Consider the following 21028-nt stretch of genomic DNA (forward strand, 5'->3'; position numbering starts at 1 on the left):
GGTCAGCGTGCTGCGACGGCGGGAGGCTGGTTCCCGTTGACCCCGCAAGCTCCCACTCACTTCGCACAGGAGACTGGTGAAGTTATGGTGTGATTGTATTGGAACGCTACGGTGGAGTACTGGAACGGTGTGCGAGCTCCCTCCTATCGTCTTACGTGGCTGGGGACAAGGCCGGATGCGCAAGGAGGACCGCGTCTCGGACCTTCCTGTCGCCGCACGAGGACGGATGTCATGGAGAAGGACTCTTTTGGATCAAGATATACTTAAGCGGTGTCGTGTATAGGAAAGCGAGTTGGCGGTAGGCCCTCGTTCATTAGTCTCAGTCCTACATTTACTACCTCTTGCCTAAGCTGAGTGAGAGAAACAAACAAGAAGCTTTTTGGTGTATTAAGTTATCTTGTGCTACCGTTCCTGCCACTACTCGAGACCGTACTCCCTAAACAGCCGCGGACTACCCGACCCTAGAGGTGGTGTACGACACTTGGTGGAGGAGCAGGGTAGTCTGCTTGCTGGAGAAGGTCTCGTTTGAGTGAAGACTCGCAGAAGAGCGTGTACTACTACTACTTTGACGGAGAAACATTGGGGCTGAGATGTCTTCCGCGCAAGGCCCTTACGAAGACGTCTACGACGAGTCTGGAGACGAAGAAACGGTCGCTGGACCGCAGGAGATCCTAACTGATCCCTCCCGACCGAGTTTGACTACTACTGAAGGTATTGGGGCCGTGCACTCTATGGTACAGCGTGCCGGTGTCCGAGTACGTGGTCAGAGTGGCCCAGATGCGGGTACTGGAAGGATTGAAGAAAGCTCGGTCCCGAGAGACACCTCGACGAGCGTTCCCGCGGTGCCTCAAGACTCGAACCCTGACACGTTCGTGGCGTTCCCACCCGGATCTACCGACTCGACTGAAGGCTGGCTTAACGCGTGTAGATGGCTCCAATCTATGGCGCCTCCTGAGGTGGCGGCGAGCCTCCCTGGTGCTTTGCAGCAGCCCTCGCAGCCTTGGAACACTGGAAACACGGGAAATGTGCCCCCGAACGGCGGGCAAGTGATCCCTTCCCCCGCGAGAGTCCGGATGGCGATACCGTCCTATCAAGGGTACACTATCCAGCGTCCGATGACAGTGGGACTAGGAGCTGATCCCTTCCTCACGTCGGACGCGACGCAGAGAAGCACTCCCGTGACCGTCGCCCCAAGTTCGTGGGTGAGTGAGCCGGGCGCTGCTAGCTGGAACGCCCAGGCTCCTAGCAGAGGAGTAGGCGTGGGGTTTTCCCCGGTGGTAACTCAAGCGTCCCAAGTGTCTCCAGGAGATAGCACGAGGGGCGCCTGCCGTCTCTTTCGCGACTGTTCAGCCTAACCAAGGTCCAGGCCCGGTAAACACTTCCCCGACGATGAGTGGGTTCGGTCCGACTGTTCAACCCTCTGCTGCTGGAGTTGGTCCGTCTGGAGGATACGGGACCGCTGTGCCTGGTTACTCGTCGGCTAACCTTGGAGGAGCTCCTTGGAGCGGCCCTAACGGAAGTTATGGCAGTAACTACGCCTCTGGGTACAGTCATCCCGCGCCGTCGGCTGCAGTGGTGCCTTTCGGGATGCCTACTAACATCCGGAACGCTATCCGCATGATTCAGCCGTTCTACTCTGATGGAGCGTCGGTCGAGAAGGCGAAGACATTCTGGGACTCTTTTGAGCGTGCTACAGTGGGTCTGGAGGAATCCATTCGTCTCAGTGCTTTCCGCGAGTGCCTGAAGGGCAAGACTGGTGAGGATTGGTGGACGTACTCTCGTATCAACTCTTTTGATACTCTCCGGACCCGGTTCCATAACCAGTTTATCTGCCAGACCCCGTTGCAGCTGATCGAGAAGCTACAGAACACTAAGCGTCCTCGAGGAATGTCCGCCGAAGTGTGGGGCGACATGATCTCGGGCTTGTGTGACGACGCTCAGTGTTACGACGAGCAAATACGCTACCAGTACTTCCTAACGGGACTACGAAACAAGCAGTGGAGAGCCGCTCTCGACGGGAGTATGATTGACTCTATCCGTGGTGCTGTAACGCAGTTACTGTTCAAGAACATGCATCTCCCTTCTGACCACGACGATGAGTTCGAGAACACTTCGACGATTCACACCGAGAACTCTGCTTTGGAACGGATGATGAACATGATGCAACAGACCCAGAATTTGCTAGTGCAACAACAGCAACAGCAGCAACAGTTGCTGGAACGTCCTCTGGCTGCTGCTTACCCGGCTCCTGCCATGAATGTGGCTGCTGCTTACTCTCCTGCTGCTCAGAGTGTTCCGATACCTCAGGCTCAACCGGCCGCGACCACCCCTACTACCCCGTTCCGTGGCGTTCGTCATGGCCCGGACTTGTACACTCAAGACGGTCAGATTGTGTGTGGTAGGTGTCACGTTCTTGGATGTAACCGGCTCAACTGTCGCCGAGGTAGGGCGACTTGCACCAACTGTAAGGCTGCGGGTCATATCAGCGTCGAGTGTGAACATCCCCCTACGAACGGTTATCGGAACAGCCCGCCGAGGAACGGTCGTAAGTGTTTCTTGTGTGACGAACCTGGTCACTTGCTTTCGGACTGTCCTTTGAAGGCGTCTCTGAAGACTCTTGGAACGGCTGCTCCTCAAGTGTCTACACCAGTTCAAGGACAAGCGCCCCGACAGCAGTGATGGGGGCGAGAGGGAGGGGAAGGGAGTGTCGCTCCTTCCTCTTGTCAATGGAACGACACAAGTAGGAACACTTTGAACTCCTTGGAGGAGTCGGCCGCGAGGTATGAAGTGCGTCCTATGCTGGGTGGAGTGAAACTCACCGTGTTGGATAAGTGTGAATCGCCTGAAAAAAGAGAGTGTGTAACTGGAAAAGTAGAGCAAGGAATACCTATGACCTTTGGAGCCCTCGAGCCCGTACGAGACGGTGCGTCGATGGTCCCCGGAGCAAGCCAAGAGTGGAGTGTGGAACGAGAAAGTGCAGTGCAAGAGAGTGCCGAAGAAGAAGACAGTAACAGTAACGAGATGAGTGGCCGACGCAACGAGAAAACAATACCTGAGGAACCGGGTTACCTGCGAGAGATAAAACTACAACCTGAGAACGCAGTGGAACGAGGAGCCCCAATAGTGAAGGATAACTACGAGAATGTGGAGTCGAGTGTGAGTAAGCTCGCTAACATCATTAACGACCCGAGGAGTCACCTGGTTCGGAGCGGACACAGTCAAGAAAAGAGAGAAGTGTTCGTTCAAACCCAACCGGAAGAGCCTATAGTCGCTGAGGAAGGCATTCCAGACGGTAGCGTTGAACTAGAAAGAACGGACTCGGAGACTAGCCTGGAAGAGAACACTAGCCCGGAGAGAGACGTTAAAGAGATCGTAACCGCTGCCGAAGAACCCGAGATAATGCCTTCGTACGCGCGAGTGTTCTCGAAGGAGGAACTGGATGCCCTACAAGAAGGAAAGGACATGGGAGCAACTGACGAGAAGGAGGAATACGACAAAGAGCTCGAAGATAGACTGTTTCCCCTGGACGAGGTCGAGCTGAAACGAAGACGAGATGAGATCGCTGAACGGTCTAAGGAACTGTCTCTAGCCGAGCTCAGTACTCTTCTTGGCGTTCCTGAGGAGAAACTGGAGCGGACGCGTGAGTCTTCACCCGGACGATTGTCTACCCCTGAATACTGGTTGGAGTGGTATCGCAAGACGCTGGTCTCGACGGGCGCGGCCAAGCGTGCCAACCGTAATTTCAAGGAAGAACCTCCGGATCATGTCGGTTCCGTAGTGGCGACCGCCTCGAATGGTCGAGACGAGGGTGGAGGAACCGATCCCCAAGTGTTTCCCCTCAATGAGATTAAGGTGGAAACCACTGTCGATCCCGTAGTGACGACCGACTCGGATGGCCGAGACGAGGGAGGAGGAACCGATCCCAAAGTGTGTCCCCTCAAGGAGATTAAGGTGGAAACCGTTCACTTTCCTGAATCGAGTGGATCAACCCCTGCAGAGGAACCGGAAGTCGTGGACCTTTCCGTGATCGAGACCAATATCGCCTTAGACTTCAACCGACAACCGGGTAACCCCTCTGGTGCTTCCGCGGAGGACCACGATGCTCTCATCTCTGACGGAATAGTGCCTGAGCGGTGGCGTGCTCTAATCTGGCAGACTGTTTATTATTTCGTAAAGACCGAAGAAATTCAGAAAGGATCGCTGTGCCCCGGTTGCCCTGCTGAAGAGTTGAGGACCGAGAAACTGATGGAAGAGGGAAGCGTTCCTGTATGGAAGCAGGACCTTGAGACCAGGACTCGGGACACTCTCAAGCGTTTCCTTGATCCGTCTGCAGTCGAGCTGGAGAATCTGCTGGTGCGGAGAATCATGGAGCTATATAGGAAGGAAGGAGACAAACAGCGCGTGAAGATCATAGAGCGGAGGTCCCCTTGCCGCAAATGTCGTCCGAAAGAACCTGACCCTGAGAAGACACCACTCGCGAAACGGGTTAGTTTTGACTGTTCTTCTCTTTTCGGCCGACGCTCTGAAGCTATTGGGTCACGCTGCTCGTCGGGAGACTCGGAAAATGGTTTATACGGTTACGTGAACGTTGTGGCCGACCGACCCGCTCCGAAGAGAAATCCTGGACTCCGAGAAGTGCCTGACTCTATGGCGGACACCTCGACCGAAGATGACGACTTTGTGGTCCCGAACGGCAAGCGTGTGATTGGATCTGTTGGCGGAGTAGAAGCGTTATCGTGGGGTTTCATAGAAGACACTCCTGCGGAACTACTAATCGACTCGGGAGCAGTAGCGTGTCTGGTGCACAGCCGCGTATTAGCTCGCCTAGGCCTAAGTCACGCTCCAAGGATGCCCTATGTTGGAAGCCTGAAGGGAGTGTCCGGATCCGTTATTTCCATCAGAGGTGTCATTGACCTGCCGGTGACGCTAGGGTCCGTCGAGAGAAGAATTCCGTTCGCAGTCGTCGATACTCTACACGTGGATGCTATCCTAGGGACTAACGCTCTACGGGAATTCAGAGCCGTGGTAGATCTGGACGCTAACACTGTGACGCTGAAGGACACTGGAGAGGTGTTCCCGATCGGTTCTCCTCGCGTCGAAGAATGCTACTTGTCTCGAATCACTTCTAATGTTCGTGTCTACCGTGGAGCGCAAGCTCTTGTAGTCGCTGACGTCCAGGGTGAGGTCGAAGACGGTACGACCGTTCTCGTCGAGGGTCTCGCGACTCTGGATAATACTGTCAAGATCGCTCGCTCACTGTGTACAGTCTGCAAGGGTCGAGTGATTGTAGAAGTGTGCAACCCTACGGAGGAAGACGTGGTTATTAAAAGGGGAACGCTGTTGGCCTCTTTAACGGTAGTACCGGAGTCGGCCTTCTCGCTGGGAACTTCGACTATCAAGCGCGGTTCGAACAGTCTGGCGAAGTCGATCCCTCAGCTACCGCAGCCACCCTCGTACGCTATCCCCAGAGAGCCTGCTGACTGGATCCTCTCTGTCAAAGGTACCGCGGACGCGAGGTCTGAGAACACCGAAACGCCTCCGCCTGACCAGGACCGTGGCCCCGCGGAAAAGTTGGAAGTCGACTTGGAGAGCTCTAAGCTCGGAGACGAACAGAAAGAACTGTTCCGCGAAGTTTTGCAACCGTTCAAGGACATGTTCGTTGAGACCTCTATGCGTCCTGGACGTACTGATTTGCTGGAATTCTCGATCGACACGGGCGACTACGCGCCGATTAAACAACCTCCTTACCGAGTATCCAAGGCCGAGGGCGACGTCCTGAGATCCAAGAATACTTGAGTCAGAACCTCATACGACCGTCTACCAGTCCGTGGGCCAGCCCAGTTCTGATGATCCGCAAGCCTGACGGAGGGATACGGTTCTGTATTGACTACCGAAGGTTGAACGCTGTCACCATCAAGGACTGTTACCCCATGCCCCTTATAGACGATATCCTGGACGTTTTAGGGAACGCCAAACTGTTCTCAACTATGGATATTGCCTCTGGATATTGGAACGTCCCTATGGCTGCTGATAGTGTGGAGAAAACAGCTTTCACTTGTAAGTACGGTCTGTTCGAATGGCTGGTGATGCCCTTCGGACTGTGCAATGCTGTTCCGGCCTTCGAGCGCCTGATGGAGACGGTTCTGGTGGATCTCAAGTGGAGAACATGTCTGGTGTACCTCGATGGCTGTGTGGTCTTCAGCGAAGACTTCCCTACTCACTTAGTACGGCTAAAGCAAGTACTGGAACGTTTCCGATCCGCTGGATTCAAGCTCAAGATGAAGAAGTGCAAGTGGGCCCGGGACCAAGTGGCGTTCCTGGGACACATCGTCACTCCTTCGGGCATACTGCTTAACCCTGAAAAGGTGAAATCAGTGATGCACGTCCAGAGACCTCACGATCTGCATACGGTTCGAGCGTTCCTGGGCCTGACGAGCTACTTCAGACGCTACATTGCTGGGTACGCTGCGATTTCGGCTCCGATCGAACGCTTGAAGATGAAGGGAGCTCAATTCGTCTGGACCGAAGACTGTGAATCAGCATTCCTACAACTGAAACGCAAACCGGTGGAACCTCCTATCCTAGCGTATCCTGACTTCTCGAAACGCTTCCAGCTGTATGTGGACTCATCGAAGCTAGCAGTTGGAGCGTGCTTGATGCAGACTGTCGATGGGCCAGAGCGAGTGGTGGCGTACGCTTCTAAGTTGCTAGTAGGATCCGAGAAGAACTGGATTCGCAAGGAGGACGGCACCTCGGAGATTGAATGCTGGGGAATTGTCTGGGCCTCTCGAAAGTTCCGCTGCTATTTGGACCGGTGCGAATTCGACCTGTATACCGATCACAAGGCGTTGACCTGGGTTTTCAACGAGACTAACCGTACTAGTAACGCTAAACTGGCAAGGTGGGCGATGGAGCTGTCTCAACTGCGTTTCAAGGTGTTCCACAAACCTGGGACGTCCATGGGTCACGTGGACGGTCTATCTCGGCTTCACTCTCAAACGATCAGTGCTATCTCGATGTCGGATCTGCTTAACGATGCGAACGACGCTCAGCCGGATTCAGCCGAAGTCGGGGAGTCTTCGACTCCCGGTGTAGACCCCGTCGTGGTAGAGTCCGGTACCGAGAACGCTGCGAGTGCTGACCCTGTCGCGCCTGCGGAGGAAGACGAGCCCGAGGAACAGCTCTTGGTGTCCCCGGTCGATGTTTTCGGACTCCAGCAGACTCGATTCTTAGAAGAGCAGAAGAGAACGCCTTGGATTCAGGCGATGATCGCGTTCCTGAACGACGGAGCTCTCGCCTTGGATCCCCAGCTACGGACGAAGGTCTTACTGATGGCTCCTAACTACACTGTGAAGAACGGTGTTTTGATGCGTCGAGTACACCTGAAGGCTCGAGCTGGACCCGCGTCCAACCTCGAAGTGCCCGTGATTCCGCTACCGTTCATCTCAACCGTTCTTCACCACTGTCATAAGGATGTGTTATCGGCACACGTGGGAGTTACCAAGACGATGGATCGAGTCCGTAAGCATGCCTATTGGCACGGTTGGAAGAAGGATGTAGCTGAGTACGTTCGGGAGTGTACTGTCTGTGGAAGTGGTAAAGGTTATCGACCGTGGAAGAATGGTCTCATGCAGAAGATGCCTGTGCAAGCGTTATCCGGACCGTTCTCCTTGTTGGTCGTTGATGCTGTAGGCCCCTTGGTGGCTACTCCTAGAGGTAACAAGTTCATTCTGGTCTTCGCGGACTACTTCACTAGGTGGGTGGAGGCGTTCCCGGTGGCTCGGCTTGATACGGTGACGTTCGTGGAAGTGATGGTGAACGAAGTGATCTCCCGCCATGGTGTTCCTGAGCGGCTGCTCAGTGACCAAGGTTCCAGCTTCATCTCGGGATTGGCTCGCTCTTTCTACGAGACTCTCGGAATCAAGAAGCTGTTTGGCGCTGCCTATCATCCTCAGACGCAAGGACTGGTAGAGCGTTTTAATGGTACGCTCTTGGGAATGTTACGAATGTACGTCAACGAGTCGCAGACCGACTGGGATTTGTACTTGCCGCGGGTACTTTTTGCTTACCGTACTTCCTATCATGAGGCGTTGAGGGATTCGCCCTTCTTCAGTCTCTATGGTAGAGACCCAGTATTGCCTCTGGATCTAGCGTTCCTCAATACGAACAACGAGTGGAAGAGCAACGAGGTCGCTAGCTATCGTCGGAAACTGTTCTTGTCTTTCCGTGACACTAGACGCATGGTAGAACGCCAACTTCTGAAAGCTCAAGGTCGGCACGAACAACGTTTGGGCAGTCAAGTGTCCGTGAAGTTCGCAGAAGGCGACCCGGTGTGGGTGTACCAGTATTTCAGGGCTCGACGTGGCGAACGAACAACCAAGAAGCTAGCCTTCTCGTGGCATGGTCCCTATCGTGTGGTGGGAACAGTTGGTGAAAACGCTTATCGTATAGCCATTCCTACCCATCCGAACCGAGTGGTGACCATCAATGTCAACCGCTTGAAGCGTTTCCGTGGACGCTGGAGTAGACCGTTCCCGTCTGAAGTGCCGGAGGTTGGATGACGACGGTCCTTTGACCGAAGGTGATCTCCCTTCCACTAGTTACGTGGAAAGACTGCTCATTGGTGGTGAGGAGACGGCTTTGACAGGTGTGCCTTGCCCTGTGATAGATATCGTTGCGAGACGCAAGAAGAATCGGGAGGAACAGTTCCTAGTGTTATTGGCGACTTACGAGACTTTATGGAGACCAAGAAATACTCTACTGCCTACTTACGCCACTCTGATTAAAGCGTTCGAAGATACGAGAAGGAAGGAGGCTGGGCTTCCGGAACTTCGCCGCAGCGCGCGCCTGGAAGAAGCTAACGCCGCTGTGGACGAAGATGAACTACTCTTCTAAAGAGTAGTGGAGTGAGATTGGCCTTTCGAGTCACGGTGGACTCTAAAGTCAGTCTTGAGGGGGAGTGTGCAGTGAAACACTCCCTACTTTTATTTTGCATATTTCTGGATATTACGAAACGGTTTCAAGCCTCATGCATTACGAAGAGAGACCAACAAGTCATCGGACGCGAGATGAACTCTACAAGGGGCTTGTTGAAAGAAAAACAAAACGAAAAACTAGTTATGAAACGACACTACTTCTCCTACCCGCTTCTAATTGGGACGGTCTGGATCACTACGGGCGTGGGAAAGGAACGCTGGACAGCGTGACTACGCTGACTTCTTCGATGGTAGCGACTTGGACGACGAACGGTCCGAAGACACCGTAGCCTTCTTAGGCGAAGGTGAATGCGACTCGGCACGCTCCTCGGAATCCTTGGGCTTCTTCTTGGTGGCCGACGGAGTTTCCGCTGCTTGCTTGTCTGGCTACTCTTCGGGCTTCTTCGTCTCAGGAGGCGGAGAGAGCGAACGGTGTGGGGAACGCTTCGGAGACGAACGCCGACGCGAGACTCGCGAGGTTCCCCTCTTGGACGACGACCCCGCCGGCGATGCCGAACGCTTGGGCGAATGCGCGACGAGTCTTCTTGGCAGGCGAGGCCGAACGCGATCGTGACTTGGAGCGCTTCGAAGGAGCAGTCTCCGCCGCCCCCTTTTCCTTTGAAGGAGGAGACTTAGAAGCCGAACACTGTCGAATGGCCTGCGCCGAATCCCGCTTGGTCGAAGACTTGGACTGCGGCGCCGGTCGCTTAGGAGAAAGCGTGCGCCTCGACTTCTTCTTCTCCGGAGACGCCGATCGTGACCGAGACTGTGACGGATGGCGAGAACGCTTGGGCGACAGTGCGCGTCGGGACTTCTTCTTTACAGGAGTAGGCGAACGCGATCGCTTCGAATACGAGATGCTAGCCTTGCGCTTGCCGCTTGCGCGCTTGGGGGAAGGAGGTCGCTCGGGCGTAAGTGAACGCTCGCGCGACCGCGAGCGACTCTTCCGCTTGTACGAACGCCGTGGTGAACGAGAGCGTGACGTGGAACGCTTGGCCGACTTCTTCGACTTAGGAGGAGAACATGACAAGTGCAGACGCTTAACGGGACGCTTGCCACCGGCCCCACTCTCGTCCGAACAGGGTTCGTAGCCCCGTGCGTCTTTGCCGTCAACTCCGTCGGGTCCGTCGTCCTCGTTCTCGGACTCTTCGTCCTCCGATTCGGCGTCTTCTTCCTCGACCCCTGCCCAAGACGCGGTGGAGGTTCCGTTGGTACGCTCGAGCGGTGCGTACCCGTCCTGATCAGCTTCAGAGGAATCAAAGAGAGCGATCCTAGGTGCCTTGAGCGTCCCATCGCGGAGTTCGCGGGCTATCTTGACCTCCAACTTCTTGAGACGTGGACAGTGAGTAAGAGCGTGCCACACCCCGTCTGAGAGATCTCCAACCCAATGAGAAGCGTGCTTGGCCTTGGACTTGACGTCGTGAAGTACCCGAGCCAAGGCGCGATCCGAGAGCTGACTGTCTGCCTTCGCGCTGTTCGGATCCAGGGCGCCCGTGTGGAGTAAGAGCTCCATCATAGTAGCAAAGCCGCCCTCGTCGATGCCGAAAGGCTTCAGAGCGCCCCGGATGCGTCGAACGTAACCGTTTTGGTCGTGCTGATATAGGCGAGTCAAACTATCGATCACGGGGCCCCGGTACGACTTGGCATCGGGAGTGTTCCGGCCTGGTTGCCCGCCCATCCACATTAAACGACGCCGGCTCGTGCACCTCTCGAACAGTTCAAGAAAGCCGTAGTAACCCCACGTTTCGATGCAGATACTAAGGAAGCGCACGCGGGCCACGAGAGCCAACATCTTAGCCTTACGGCGAGCGCTGGAGTTCTTGAGAGGCGCATTGAGCTGCCAGTCCCAGAAGCGGGCGCGGTTCCGGTTCCAGAAGCGCCAATGCGCTACGTGCACTAAGGGAAAATCGAAGGGACTGTACCAGAGGACGGACCCTCTCCACGGGAAAGCCATCATGAACGGCTCCAGCCCGAGCAAAACGGCCTCTTGATATATCTCTTCGAGATCGCGGCGCACCCGCGGGGGAGTCCTGTCGGCGAGTTCGAATGGTAAGTCGAAGGGAGGGGAAGACCGGTCCTTGCGCCCCTGCGACGACGTGCCTTGAGAGCCCTGCGTCTTCTTCTTTCCCGAGCCCGGTCTAGCCTTCTGTGGCGCAGGGAGCGGGACTCTAGCGAAGCGGTGATCCTGTGGTGGTTTTCCGCGGGCGTGCTGTCGCGAGGGTGAAGGCAGGATCATAACTGGACCTGTCAAGGCCTCGCTGGCCTTACCGCTGCCCTGGATGATGGCCGCCGCTATCTCGTCCAGTATCCCCATCCCCACAGCTTCTTCGTTGATGGCGAGCACGTCGCGCATCGCCAGCCAGAAGCAGACATCGGCGGCGGAGTCCTGCGGCCGAGGCGTTCCTTCGGACGAGTCGGAGGACTCCTCCTCGACGACCTCACGGAGTTTCTTGTAGCGATCCTTATCGCCGGGAGCCGACCATACCGCTGGCGCTGGTGCTGGGAGACGGGTCGTCGGGTGTTGGCGTCTGCGTCGCGGGGAGGCAAATTGCCGAATGAGGCGGAAAATTGACAGACTGGTTGCCGTCTCTGGCGTTTCTCGAGAACCTCGCCGTTGGTTATCGACTACCCTCTCCCAGGTGTCGACTGTGAACGATTGATGGGCGATGACCACGCAGTTGGAGGAACGGTACACGACGGAGTCGGACGTGTCTTCTTCTCATTTGTGAAAGTTCTTCACAAGGAATGGGGGTTCAAGCAAGCCTCGTCCTGAAATACGCGCGGTGGAAGCTATGCCCAGTATACACCAGCGTGATCCGCGCCTGGGTGTTGACGACTCCCAATAAGAAGCGTCGGGTGGGGTATTCCTGACGCAGGTTTGGCGCGTTCTATCCATGAACCTCGAAATTTGTGGAGAGTGTGCCTCTTCTTACCGACACACTCTGCAAGACCGTGAACTCCGCCAGCTACGCGGTTCGGTGTACGCTTTCGCGGCTTGGAGTGTTTTCTTTAACGCCCCTACCTGGGTCCTTCAGGACGAGGATGCGAGATACGGTGCTTATGGGAGGATGCTCCGTAGTTGGTGGATGGCATGCAAGGTCACCTTCGCCGAGTACCTACCTAACGTGCTCGTGGACACCAAGGACTCTGCGAAGCGTTACTGGAACGCTTCATGGGAAGCCAGCCGGGCTACTCTACTTCGTTGTTATGGCGTTGGCGAGTTCGTCTGCTGGGTCGCGTTGCTGTGCCTGTCGTTGCTGCTGTTCGTACCTATTAACCTCTACGACCTAGTGGAGTTCGTCCTACAAGGACCTATCGGTGTTGCCATCGGACTTATGCTGCTAGTGACGTACGACTACTGTTACGAATGGACTCGCTGGGACCTGCTGGGGCCTCTCTTCGTCGCAGTGACCGGTGTGATTTCGCACGCCCTGCGTCTGTGTGAAGAGGATATCCCGCTGCTTTCGATGGCTCCCCAGAGTGTGGTCCGTCAAGCTTTGGCTAACACCCAACTGAACGCTTCGAAGCGTAGGCGTGCCGAGGCGCTTTGCTTGGAACGCTTGCGATACAAGGATGGTATCGAAGGGTTACGCGACTTTCAAGCGGCGGAAGAAGAGGCCCCTACTACGGAAGCATTCCTGGGTAACTCCTATGGAACCGAGCAATCCACGGAACGTCCTATTGACCTTTCGGGTGCGCCCGAAACAATGGCTCGCCTGCGCCGCCAGCGTTGGCCATCCGTTCGCCGAGGACGGCAAACTCCAAGTCGGGGAGTATGTCCCGTACCCGGGAATGTAGGCGTCGTGCCAGGCGCTGGCGGGCCGGCTTTTGTGACAAGGGACCTCGGCGAAGGTCAGCGTGCTGCGACGGCGGGAGGCTGGTTCCCGTTGACCCCGCAAGCTCCCACTCACTTCGCACAGGAGACTGGTGAAGCTATGGTGTGATTGTATTGGAACGCTACGGTGGAGTACTGGAACGGTGTGCGAGTTCCCTCCTATCGTCTTACGTGGCTGGGGACAAGGCCGGATGCGCAAGGAGGACCGCGTCTCGGACCTTCCTGTCGCCGCACGAGGACGGATGTCATGGAGAAGGACTCTTTTGGATCAAGATATACTTAAGCGGTGTCGTGTATAGGAAAAGCGAGTTGGCGGTAGGCCCTCGTTCATTAGTCTCAGTCTTACATTTACTACCTCTTGCCTAAGCTGAGTGAGAGAAACAAACAAGAAGCTTTTTGGTGTATTAAGTTATCTTGTGCTACCGTTCCTGCCACTACTCGAGACCGTACTCCCTAAACAGCCGCGGACTACCCGACCCTAGAGGTGGTGTAGGACATGAGGACCCAAACGGCAAGGACAGCTCCGACTTGCACGGATGTTGCCATGCAACCAAGGAGCCAGTATCCGGGCCGTAGGTATTACACTAATAAAGTAGATAATAATACATGTATTAGTCGAGCTTACGTCGGCTGAAAAAAGTAAAGCGTCAATGCACCACTTTATTAACGTTAGTCCTCTGGCAATACGTCGGTGAAGTTGAAGTGGCAATTTGACATTCATTCCTCTTTGCAAATTTAGGGTCAAGCTGCAAATTGACATGGTCTGATGCAAATCTGATTCGATGGACGAGAGCGCGGAGCTTGCGCCGGGCGGCACTCTTCCACCGGCCTCCGAGCTAACCACAGACTCCCACAACGCAAGCCCGGACCCGCTTGCTGACGACGACACACTGGATAATACCATCACTCCCTCCGCCGCCCCCGAAACCGCGTCTGTGCCCGAACAACAGCCGAATTGCGATGCGAGCGAAGCACCCGATGGGGCGTCCTTGTTATTAGCTGCCACGAGCGCGCCAGATCTGCGCCGATCCTCCTCGTCCGGTGGAGTAACTGCTTCGCTCGGCGCGAGCCTCAACCTCAGCGCGAGCCTCGGTCGGCGCAGTAGAAGCCGAAGCGGCGGAGACGACGGCGACCACGGATCATCAGAGCTGGTGCAGCAGCTTCAAAGACTTTGCAGGCGCCAGAGACAGCGCGCCGAGGAACGCTCGTTTGTGCGAGACGTGGAGCGTGTGCTGACACTGCTACGAGCTCAAACGCCTGCATCATCAGATGCAGGAGTGACTTCGGCCACGTTTCCAGGTCCAGGATTATCACTGGAGGCGCTGGGTAGTGTACAGGAGGAAGACGACGCGACTGGAGAGGAAAGGCGCAGCTCCGTTATGAGTAGTAGCTCCACATTCACTAGTTTCAGCTCTATGAGCTCCGGTGACCGACTGAGAGAGACACTAACCCTCGCTGAGATCGATGCTCTGTTGGACTGCATAGCCGACCTGTTCGACCATCGCAATCCCAGCGTACGTGCATTGGCTTACGAAGTAGTGCAGCTGTGTTTATTACGCTTCGGTGAGAGATTAACTCCGGCTTTGAGGAGGAAGATCTATCTACGACTGGAGACTCGCCCTCCTGGGGATTTTTTGTTGCGACAGAAAGCAATTCGAGCTCTGACGCAAGATGGACGTCACCTGGAGCCTTTTAATGTTGAGTTGGGCTGGTTCCTGCTGCGGTTATTGGAGCAATCGGACGCTCAGCGTGACCTGCTTGGGCTTATCCAGAGTATTTTACGTCGCAGCCCACGAGCACTAGATCGTGACAAGGTTATTGCTATTGTAGCGGTTATAAGCTCGCGCTGTGATATGGCGTGGAGTCGCAACGATCTAGATGCGTGCCGTAGGTTTGTCGCCTTTTATCACGTGCTGGCAGCGCACGATTTAGCATATGCAGCGAGCTCCCCGGCGTGTCTGCGATCGTTGTGTTGTATTGTGAACGCTGATGGACATGGGACGTGGTCGGTCATGAAGCTTTTACTTGATGGAAGTTCGGGGTTCCTCGTACTACGAGGCTTACTTCAGTTACTGGAGCATCCGGCGGGTGTTAAGTCCCCGTGGGTTTTACGTGGAGCAGTGTTTTTTGTTGGTATGTCGTGCTGGGGTTCTCAGCGAGTGGCGAAGTTTGACGACATTGCGTGGGCTCCCATCTTATTGGCGCTTGAACAAGCATTACAATGTTGCCGGGGCGTGGTCATATTCGAGGTCATTTTATCTGTGCAACGCCTTATTAAGAAGTTTGGTGCAGTTTATCAAGCAGGGAGTGGGCAATGTGGTACTAATTCGTCGACTCCATCCAAGTCATCGTTGCAGTCTGGAGACCGTGGCCACGATCTGACTGCTGTAAGTGGTGCAAGTACCTCAAGCTTAAGTACTAACCGTGATAAACGGTGTCTCGTTATGGAGTGGGACATTATTTTGCGAATACTGCAGACGCTGAGGCCATGGGTGTCCATGACGGAGATCGAAGAAGCTCCTCAGCGAACACTGCCGTCGGATAATCGGAGACCGGAAGCTAAAATCCATCGGACAGCAGCTATCTATCCAGCAAATGACCTGCCCGACGAACCGCAGCACCATCTTTCGATATCAATTCAACAAACCAGAATCCCTCGTGAACTTTTGGATACTTTGCAAGCTGTCGAGGACCTTGTCGAGCAACAGCAATTTGCTGGAGACGCGGATGAGTTTCTTAACATTCTGGAAGATTACCTACCGCATCTCAGTGAAAACTCTATGCTGTTTTTGTTGCGACAGCGTGCTGAGGCTGCCCACCCAGGATACCATCTGGACTGGTTGTCCACTTTATCTTCTGCAATGAGAACATTTTTCTCTTGTATAACTCCTGATGGCGACGCTCTTCCTGTGCCAAGTACGATACGTTTGGAGGCGCTGGAGGTACTACGAGTCAACCTATGGACTAGTCGCAATGTCTGCGAGGACCGCGTCATTGAAGAAGTGGTGATTCCAACGCTTGGTCGAGTGTATGAAGACCCGGATGCGGAGATTCGTCGTCGTGCTCTTTTGTTTATCATTGAGGTGGCACGACAACTGGAAAGTGTAAAATTTGAATCACTGCTTGACATCCTGGCTAGTGCCATGACGCTTTCCAGTAATGAAGATGCTCAACTCGTGGCAGCGTCGGGTATTGTGTCTCTCTTCTCGTCTGCTTTTGATCATTTACCCCCAGCTCGTGCTGTGCGTATGTACGATCTTCTTGCCACAACAGTGGAAACTCACCGATGCCGCGATGTTCGTTATACTGCGCTATCATGCCTACTGTATGTGTGTGAAGCCCGTGCTACTGACGGAAAACTCCAGTGGAAGGAGCAAGAACACACGCGCACATCACGGTTCTTGTTTGTGTCTCGTCGAGCTGCGCGTACCAACGCGGCTGGCGTGCAGTTGACAGCTTCCTGTGTACCGGTGACTCGTGCTCTTCGCGCTCTACTAACGCTAGTAAGTGCCGAGCCTGACGCGGAGCTTTTCCGTATGGCTGTCAAAGGCATCAAGACAATGCTGGAAAACCGTGCCATTCTTGAAGATGTCGATGTTAGCGAGGTCTTGGCGAAGGTTGTCGCTAGTATTGATTACAGGGCCTTCGGGCGTGGTGCTATTCCCGATGAGGTCGACAGATTACTTCACGACCAGAACAGTAATTCGGAGTCTGGCGAAGAAGATGCAACGGTATTGATACCTCGGCATCGCAAGTCACGAGATAATGGTAGACGTGCTGGTCGCGCGATCCCGCTGACAGATGCAGAGCTTGTACGCTCGATTAGGTCCATGAGTACGGGCGCGAGTGAAAATACGGCATTATCGTTCGGTGCAAGAGTGGAAGCAACGGCAGGTTTTCTGGCTAAAACTCGATTTCTCACGATGGGAATTGAACTGCTGCAACTTCTTGTTAGCTACGAAGCCGAGCTGCACGAAAATGCAGTGCACGAGCTCACGCGATGTTTGATAGGTGCGATGAAGTTACGCTTGGCTGTTGCTGAAAAGGACCTGTTCGCGGGAGGTACTTCTGGTGACGATTCGACTTTATCTGCGTCTGCATCTTCGCCAAATATGCTGTATCACCATCAAGAAACAGAATCTCAGGCTGCATACGCTTCTAGTACACCTCTTGGGTTTACGTCTCGTGTGTTGTCAAGGTTTCAGACATCGGCATCTCACGGTAATTTATTCCATGCGTTGTCTGGGTCGGTGAGTAAATCCTCGTTAGGACCAGCTCCTACTCGAACAAGTACACCGAGACGTCCGACACGACAAGATAGAGCGCGCTTGCAGGAATTCCTACGTCAACTCTTCGAAGCCGAATTTAAGCTGCTGCACACCACCACGACCGCGTTGAGTCTGTTAGCTCTTGTCGCGTCTGGTTCAGTGCTAGGCCAACTTGAGGAAGTGCTTCAAAGCCTGCGTACGTGCGTTACGACTGTGGATGGAGATTTTCGGCCTGATGCTTTCGTTGCTGTGCTGGATTTATTGGGCGTCATCGTGCCGATATTGGCTGGCGAACCGGAAGACAGCGTCTTACGTGCACACCAGGCGATGGTGGAGGCACTGCTGCTTGGGTTTGAATACTCCAAGTCAAGGCAGCTGTCGTACCTTGCGTTCCGTCTTCTTTGCCAAGTTATTCAGCAGAGTGACCGCAAGAATAGGATTCCCCTTGCAGCCGTGGCAATGCCAACACTACAGCGGTGTACCCGTCGCGCAAACAGCCTTCTCGCAGAGGCTGCTGTGGATTATTTAATGTGCTATGCGTACTCCCAATCAGCGCTAGCTCCTTCGGCCCTTGTTAGTCGACAGCAGCGTCGAAATGAGGGCGACGATATGCCACGGACAGCCGGTGATTCGTGCCAAACGATGTCAAGGTCTTGGGTTTACAAAAGGTCATTGTTGACAATCACGACAACCGCGAGAGGAGATGCATCACTTGTAATCCGCAGAGCTAACTACACAAGTCGATGGGAGCTTGGTGTACTTCACGATCTATCGCTAATCCCAGAAGCCTCATCCCTCCTTTTCCCACGGTCTCAACGGGGTAGTAATCGTGCAAGTTCAAACCGACTAGGTTTGCACTCAACGGATGTGATTGGAGCTAAATGTGATACCACGACAAACCGAGTAGCTCTCCCAGCTGAGCTCAGACCATCTCATCCAAGCCAGTCAAAGTCCGAAAGCATAAGTAACGCTCGCGATGGACGTGGTAGGAGAGCGTACCGTGATGCTGTGGAGAAGAGAAATCGTAACGATTCATCTTTACAAACTGCGGTAGAAATGTTCCGACACGCGACCGCAGCGACTGCACTGCCCCCGCTACCTGCGTACGATGGCATTGGTGGCTCACCATCATACTATTGTGATAACGCACCAGGTGAGAACTTACACAGCGTAAAGATGTGTCGTGATATGTTGGGTGAACTAATTTATTGTATTGGTGATACTCTGTAGTGCGTCGTCAGCCCCCAAGAAACCCAAATCGCTTCATGTCGAGGGAGCATTCAACGCAAGCAGAAGGAGATGTTGGGCATGAAGGCTCGTCAGAGAATCCTGTCGATCGCGCTATTCGAGAAGATGATGAGCTTAAAGAGAATGATAACGATATGGAAGCTCTTCAAGGACGCATGGAGAGTGAAGATGATGGGAGTGGGAATGAGATGGGTGAGTTTTCACTAAATGACAGCACAGATCAACCGCCAACTATCCCAGTACAAGCACCCAGGGTACTACACTTTTCGGGCAACAATGATTCCACGTCGGTTGCCTTCAGAGGAATGCAGGCCTTGTCTACTGAAGACCAATACGACCCCACGTATTTGATGATGCAGCTCTTCGATATCACAGTGGAAAATCGCCCCAAACTGCTTAGCGATGGACCATCTCTAAGGCTGGCGCTCAGTGTACTGGATCGCACTCCGGAGTATGAAACACACAAAATTGGGTTGCTATACGTTCGAGACAAGAAGCAATCTTCCGAGTCTGCTATCCTGGGAAACGCAGGAGGATCGCTCCGCTATCTGCGGTTCCTGCGTGGTCTTGGCACCTTCACGAAATTGGAAGGGCTCCCGGGATATTCAGGAGGGCTTGATACAACAAGCAACAGCGATGGGAAATTCGGTCTCATCTATAAGGACGCATGCGCACAGGTTTGGTTTCACTTGCTGGCGTAGCTGCGCGTGTGGAGAACTAACCTTCTTCTGGCAATCTTGCAGATAATGTTTCATGTTGCTACGATGATGATTCCCGATAGTAAACGGCCAGCTGATTGTAGTGTGGACAACTTTTCGGCAATGAAGAAGAAGCGCCACATCGGTAACGACTTCGTCCACGTTGTGTTCAAGGTACGATCAAGCACCATGCGGGGGGGGGGGGAAGTGAACATCATCTGACTGAAGTGATGTTTCTGCTTTAATGCAGGAATGCGACGAAGACTACGACCTGCGAACACTATCTGGACAGTTTAATGACGTACATATCGTCATTCAACCTGTGAACGACCGCGAATATCGCACAGAGGTACACGTGAAGGCAGGGATCCCACCGTTCGGTCCACTGTACGGCAAACAGATCGTCTCGAGTTCCATTATCTCGGAGGCTGTGCGGCTCACATGTCTGAACGCCAACCTGGCGTGCCAAGTGTTCCACCAGGACCTTGTGGGGTTTGCCTTGAATTGTGAAGAACGACTGAAGCAAATTGAGCAGTTGGGGATTCGACTGGCCACCGCAGACGAATGGAAACTCGACGAGTGAAGCGATTAAATAAAGCTGGAAAGTGGACTCAACACGACCCTCTCAGCTATTTATGACTTGGACGGGTACATTTGCGTCCACGACGACTTGAACAGACTGTAAGACAAGCTTCCTGTCCAAGACGACACAATGCTAAACAGCCTGAGGAGAAATATTGTTTGTGCGTGGGAGTCACTGCAGGTGGAGTTCCAGGGTCAGTACTCCGTCGACCGCCTGATCGCACTATGTGACTACTGCGGTGCCGTCGGTCTTGCTGAAATCTCACTCCTACTTTTGCTGACCCCGTTGCCATGCCTTACCACGGTAATCCTGGGTGATACCGTGCCATTGAATCCGCCCGAGGCAGGGACGAATGCCAACGTCGTGTTTTGGCTGCGCAGTATTTTAGTGCTGGGGACTTTTACTCTGTCTTTTGCGATACAGCTCAAAGAGGTACTAGCCAGACTCCCCATGTCGTGGCGGCGACTGTATTTCATTACTGCGATCATAACTACGGGCGGGTTGGCGTACAGCTATTCGCTGTCCGTGGTGATTGGATTCCCTGTACCATTTACAATGCAAATGACCGCTCCGGCATTTGCAATAGTTGGTGGCCTCATGTTCGAGGCAACAAGGAGGTACAAGTTCTGATCATTGAGTGGTTAATAGTGTTTACTATCCAGACGTCTTTGATTGTCCATTCTTCAACTACGGATTCCTGACTCAGGAATCCTGAGCCTCCAGGATTGGCCCAAGTCTCAAGCGGCATATTCATTGCTCTTACAAGTGATCAAGATTGCTGCCAAAAACGCTATCAGCCGCTGTATGCGAGCGCAGAGCGATATGAAGCCGGAAGCGATGATCTTTAGCGATGATCTTTAACGTAGAAGTGTTCAATGCACTGTTCGTCTCTTTTTGCATGCAGAATGCGTCGTCATCCCAGCTAACCATGGCAGCAATCATGATCATCGACTTCCTTCACACGGGTGTTTCAGTGTGGGAAATAATACTATTGGCTCGTGAAGTAAAGGCACTAGGACATTTGATTGATTCGCGAGTGGATCAAAATCCTCACCCAACGCTAGAGATCTCTTTAGAAACCGGCTGGGTTACCGGTATGCTAGATCGAGCGTACGAGATTGCTACGCGGCATATTGGTCCCTGTCGACGCTTTAGTGATGATACGATCCTACAGGATACCTGGGCTACTCCTGCTTTTTTCCGAACTCGACCGGTCAGGAATTCCAACACGATTAAAGTTGTCCAAGCCTCTACTACCTCAATTGTCCCAATGATAGGGGATAGTACAGCTATACGCGTAAGCAGCTCACCAGATAGCTCTGACGTAGCACAAATGCCTGTGGACGCCCTGGAAAAAATATATGTGAAGAAAGTTGCCAGGGTACTGTACGTGACTGAGTGCACCATCCTTGTCGAGTACA

The 21028-nt window shown here is 53.9% G+C and overlaps 2 protein-coding genes across 2 annotated transcripts; both read left to right on the top strand.

Moving 5' to 3' along the window:
- Nucleotides 1–13770: 13770 nt before the first annotated feature.
- On the top strand, nt 13771–17757 carry PITG_03732 (uncharacterized protein; the record flags this gene model as incomplete). Its single annotated transcript, XM_002906732.1, has 4 exons — nt 13771–13801; nt 13858–15126; nt 15175–17651; nt 17701–17757. The coding sequence occupies 4 exons, from the start codon at nt 13771–13773 to the stop codon at nt 17755–17757; spliced, it is 3834 nt and encodes a 1277-aa protein (XP_002906778.1).
- A 377-nt stretch (nt 17758–18134) lies between these two features.
- On the top strand, nt 18135–19607 carry PITG_03733 (uncharacterized protein; the record flags this gene model as incomplete). The annotated part of the gene is made up of 5 exons (XM_002906733.1): nt 18135–18231; nt 18309–18518; nt 18546–18777; nt 19129–19198; nt 19275–19607. 5 exons carry the CDS (start codon nt 18135–18137, stop codon nt 19605–19607), a joined length of 942 nt encoding a protein of 313 aa, XP_002906779.1.
- Between the last annotated feature and the right edge of the window lie 1421 nt (nt 19608–21028).

Source organism: Phytophthora infestans, genomic scaffold (genome assembly GCF_000142945.1).
Source record: "Phytophthora infestans T30-4 supercont1.4 genomic scaffold, whole genome shotgun sequence".
Classification (NCBI taxonomy): Eukaryota; Oomycota; class Peronosporomycetes; order Peronosporales; family Peronosporaceae; genus Phytophthora; species Phytophthora infestans.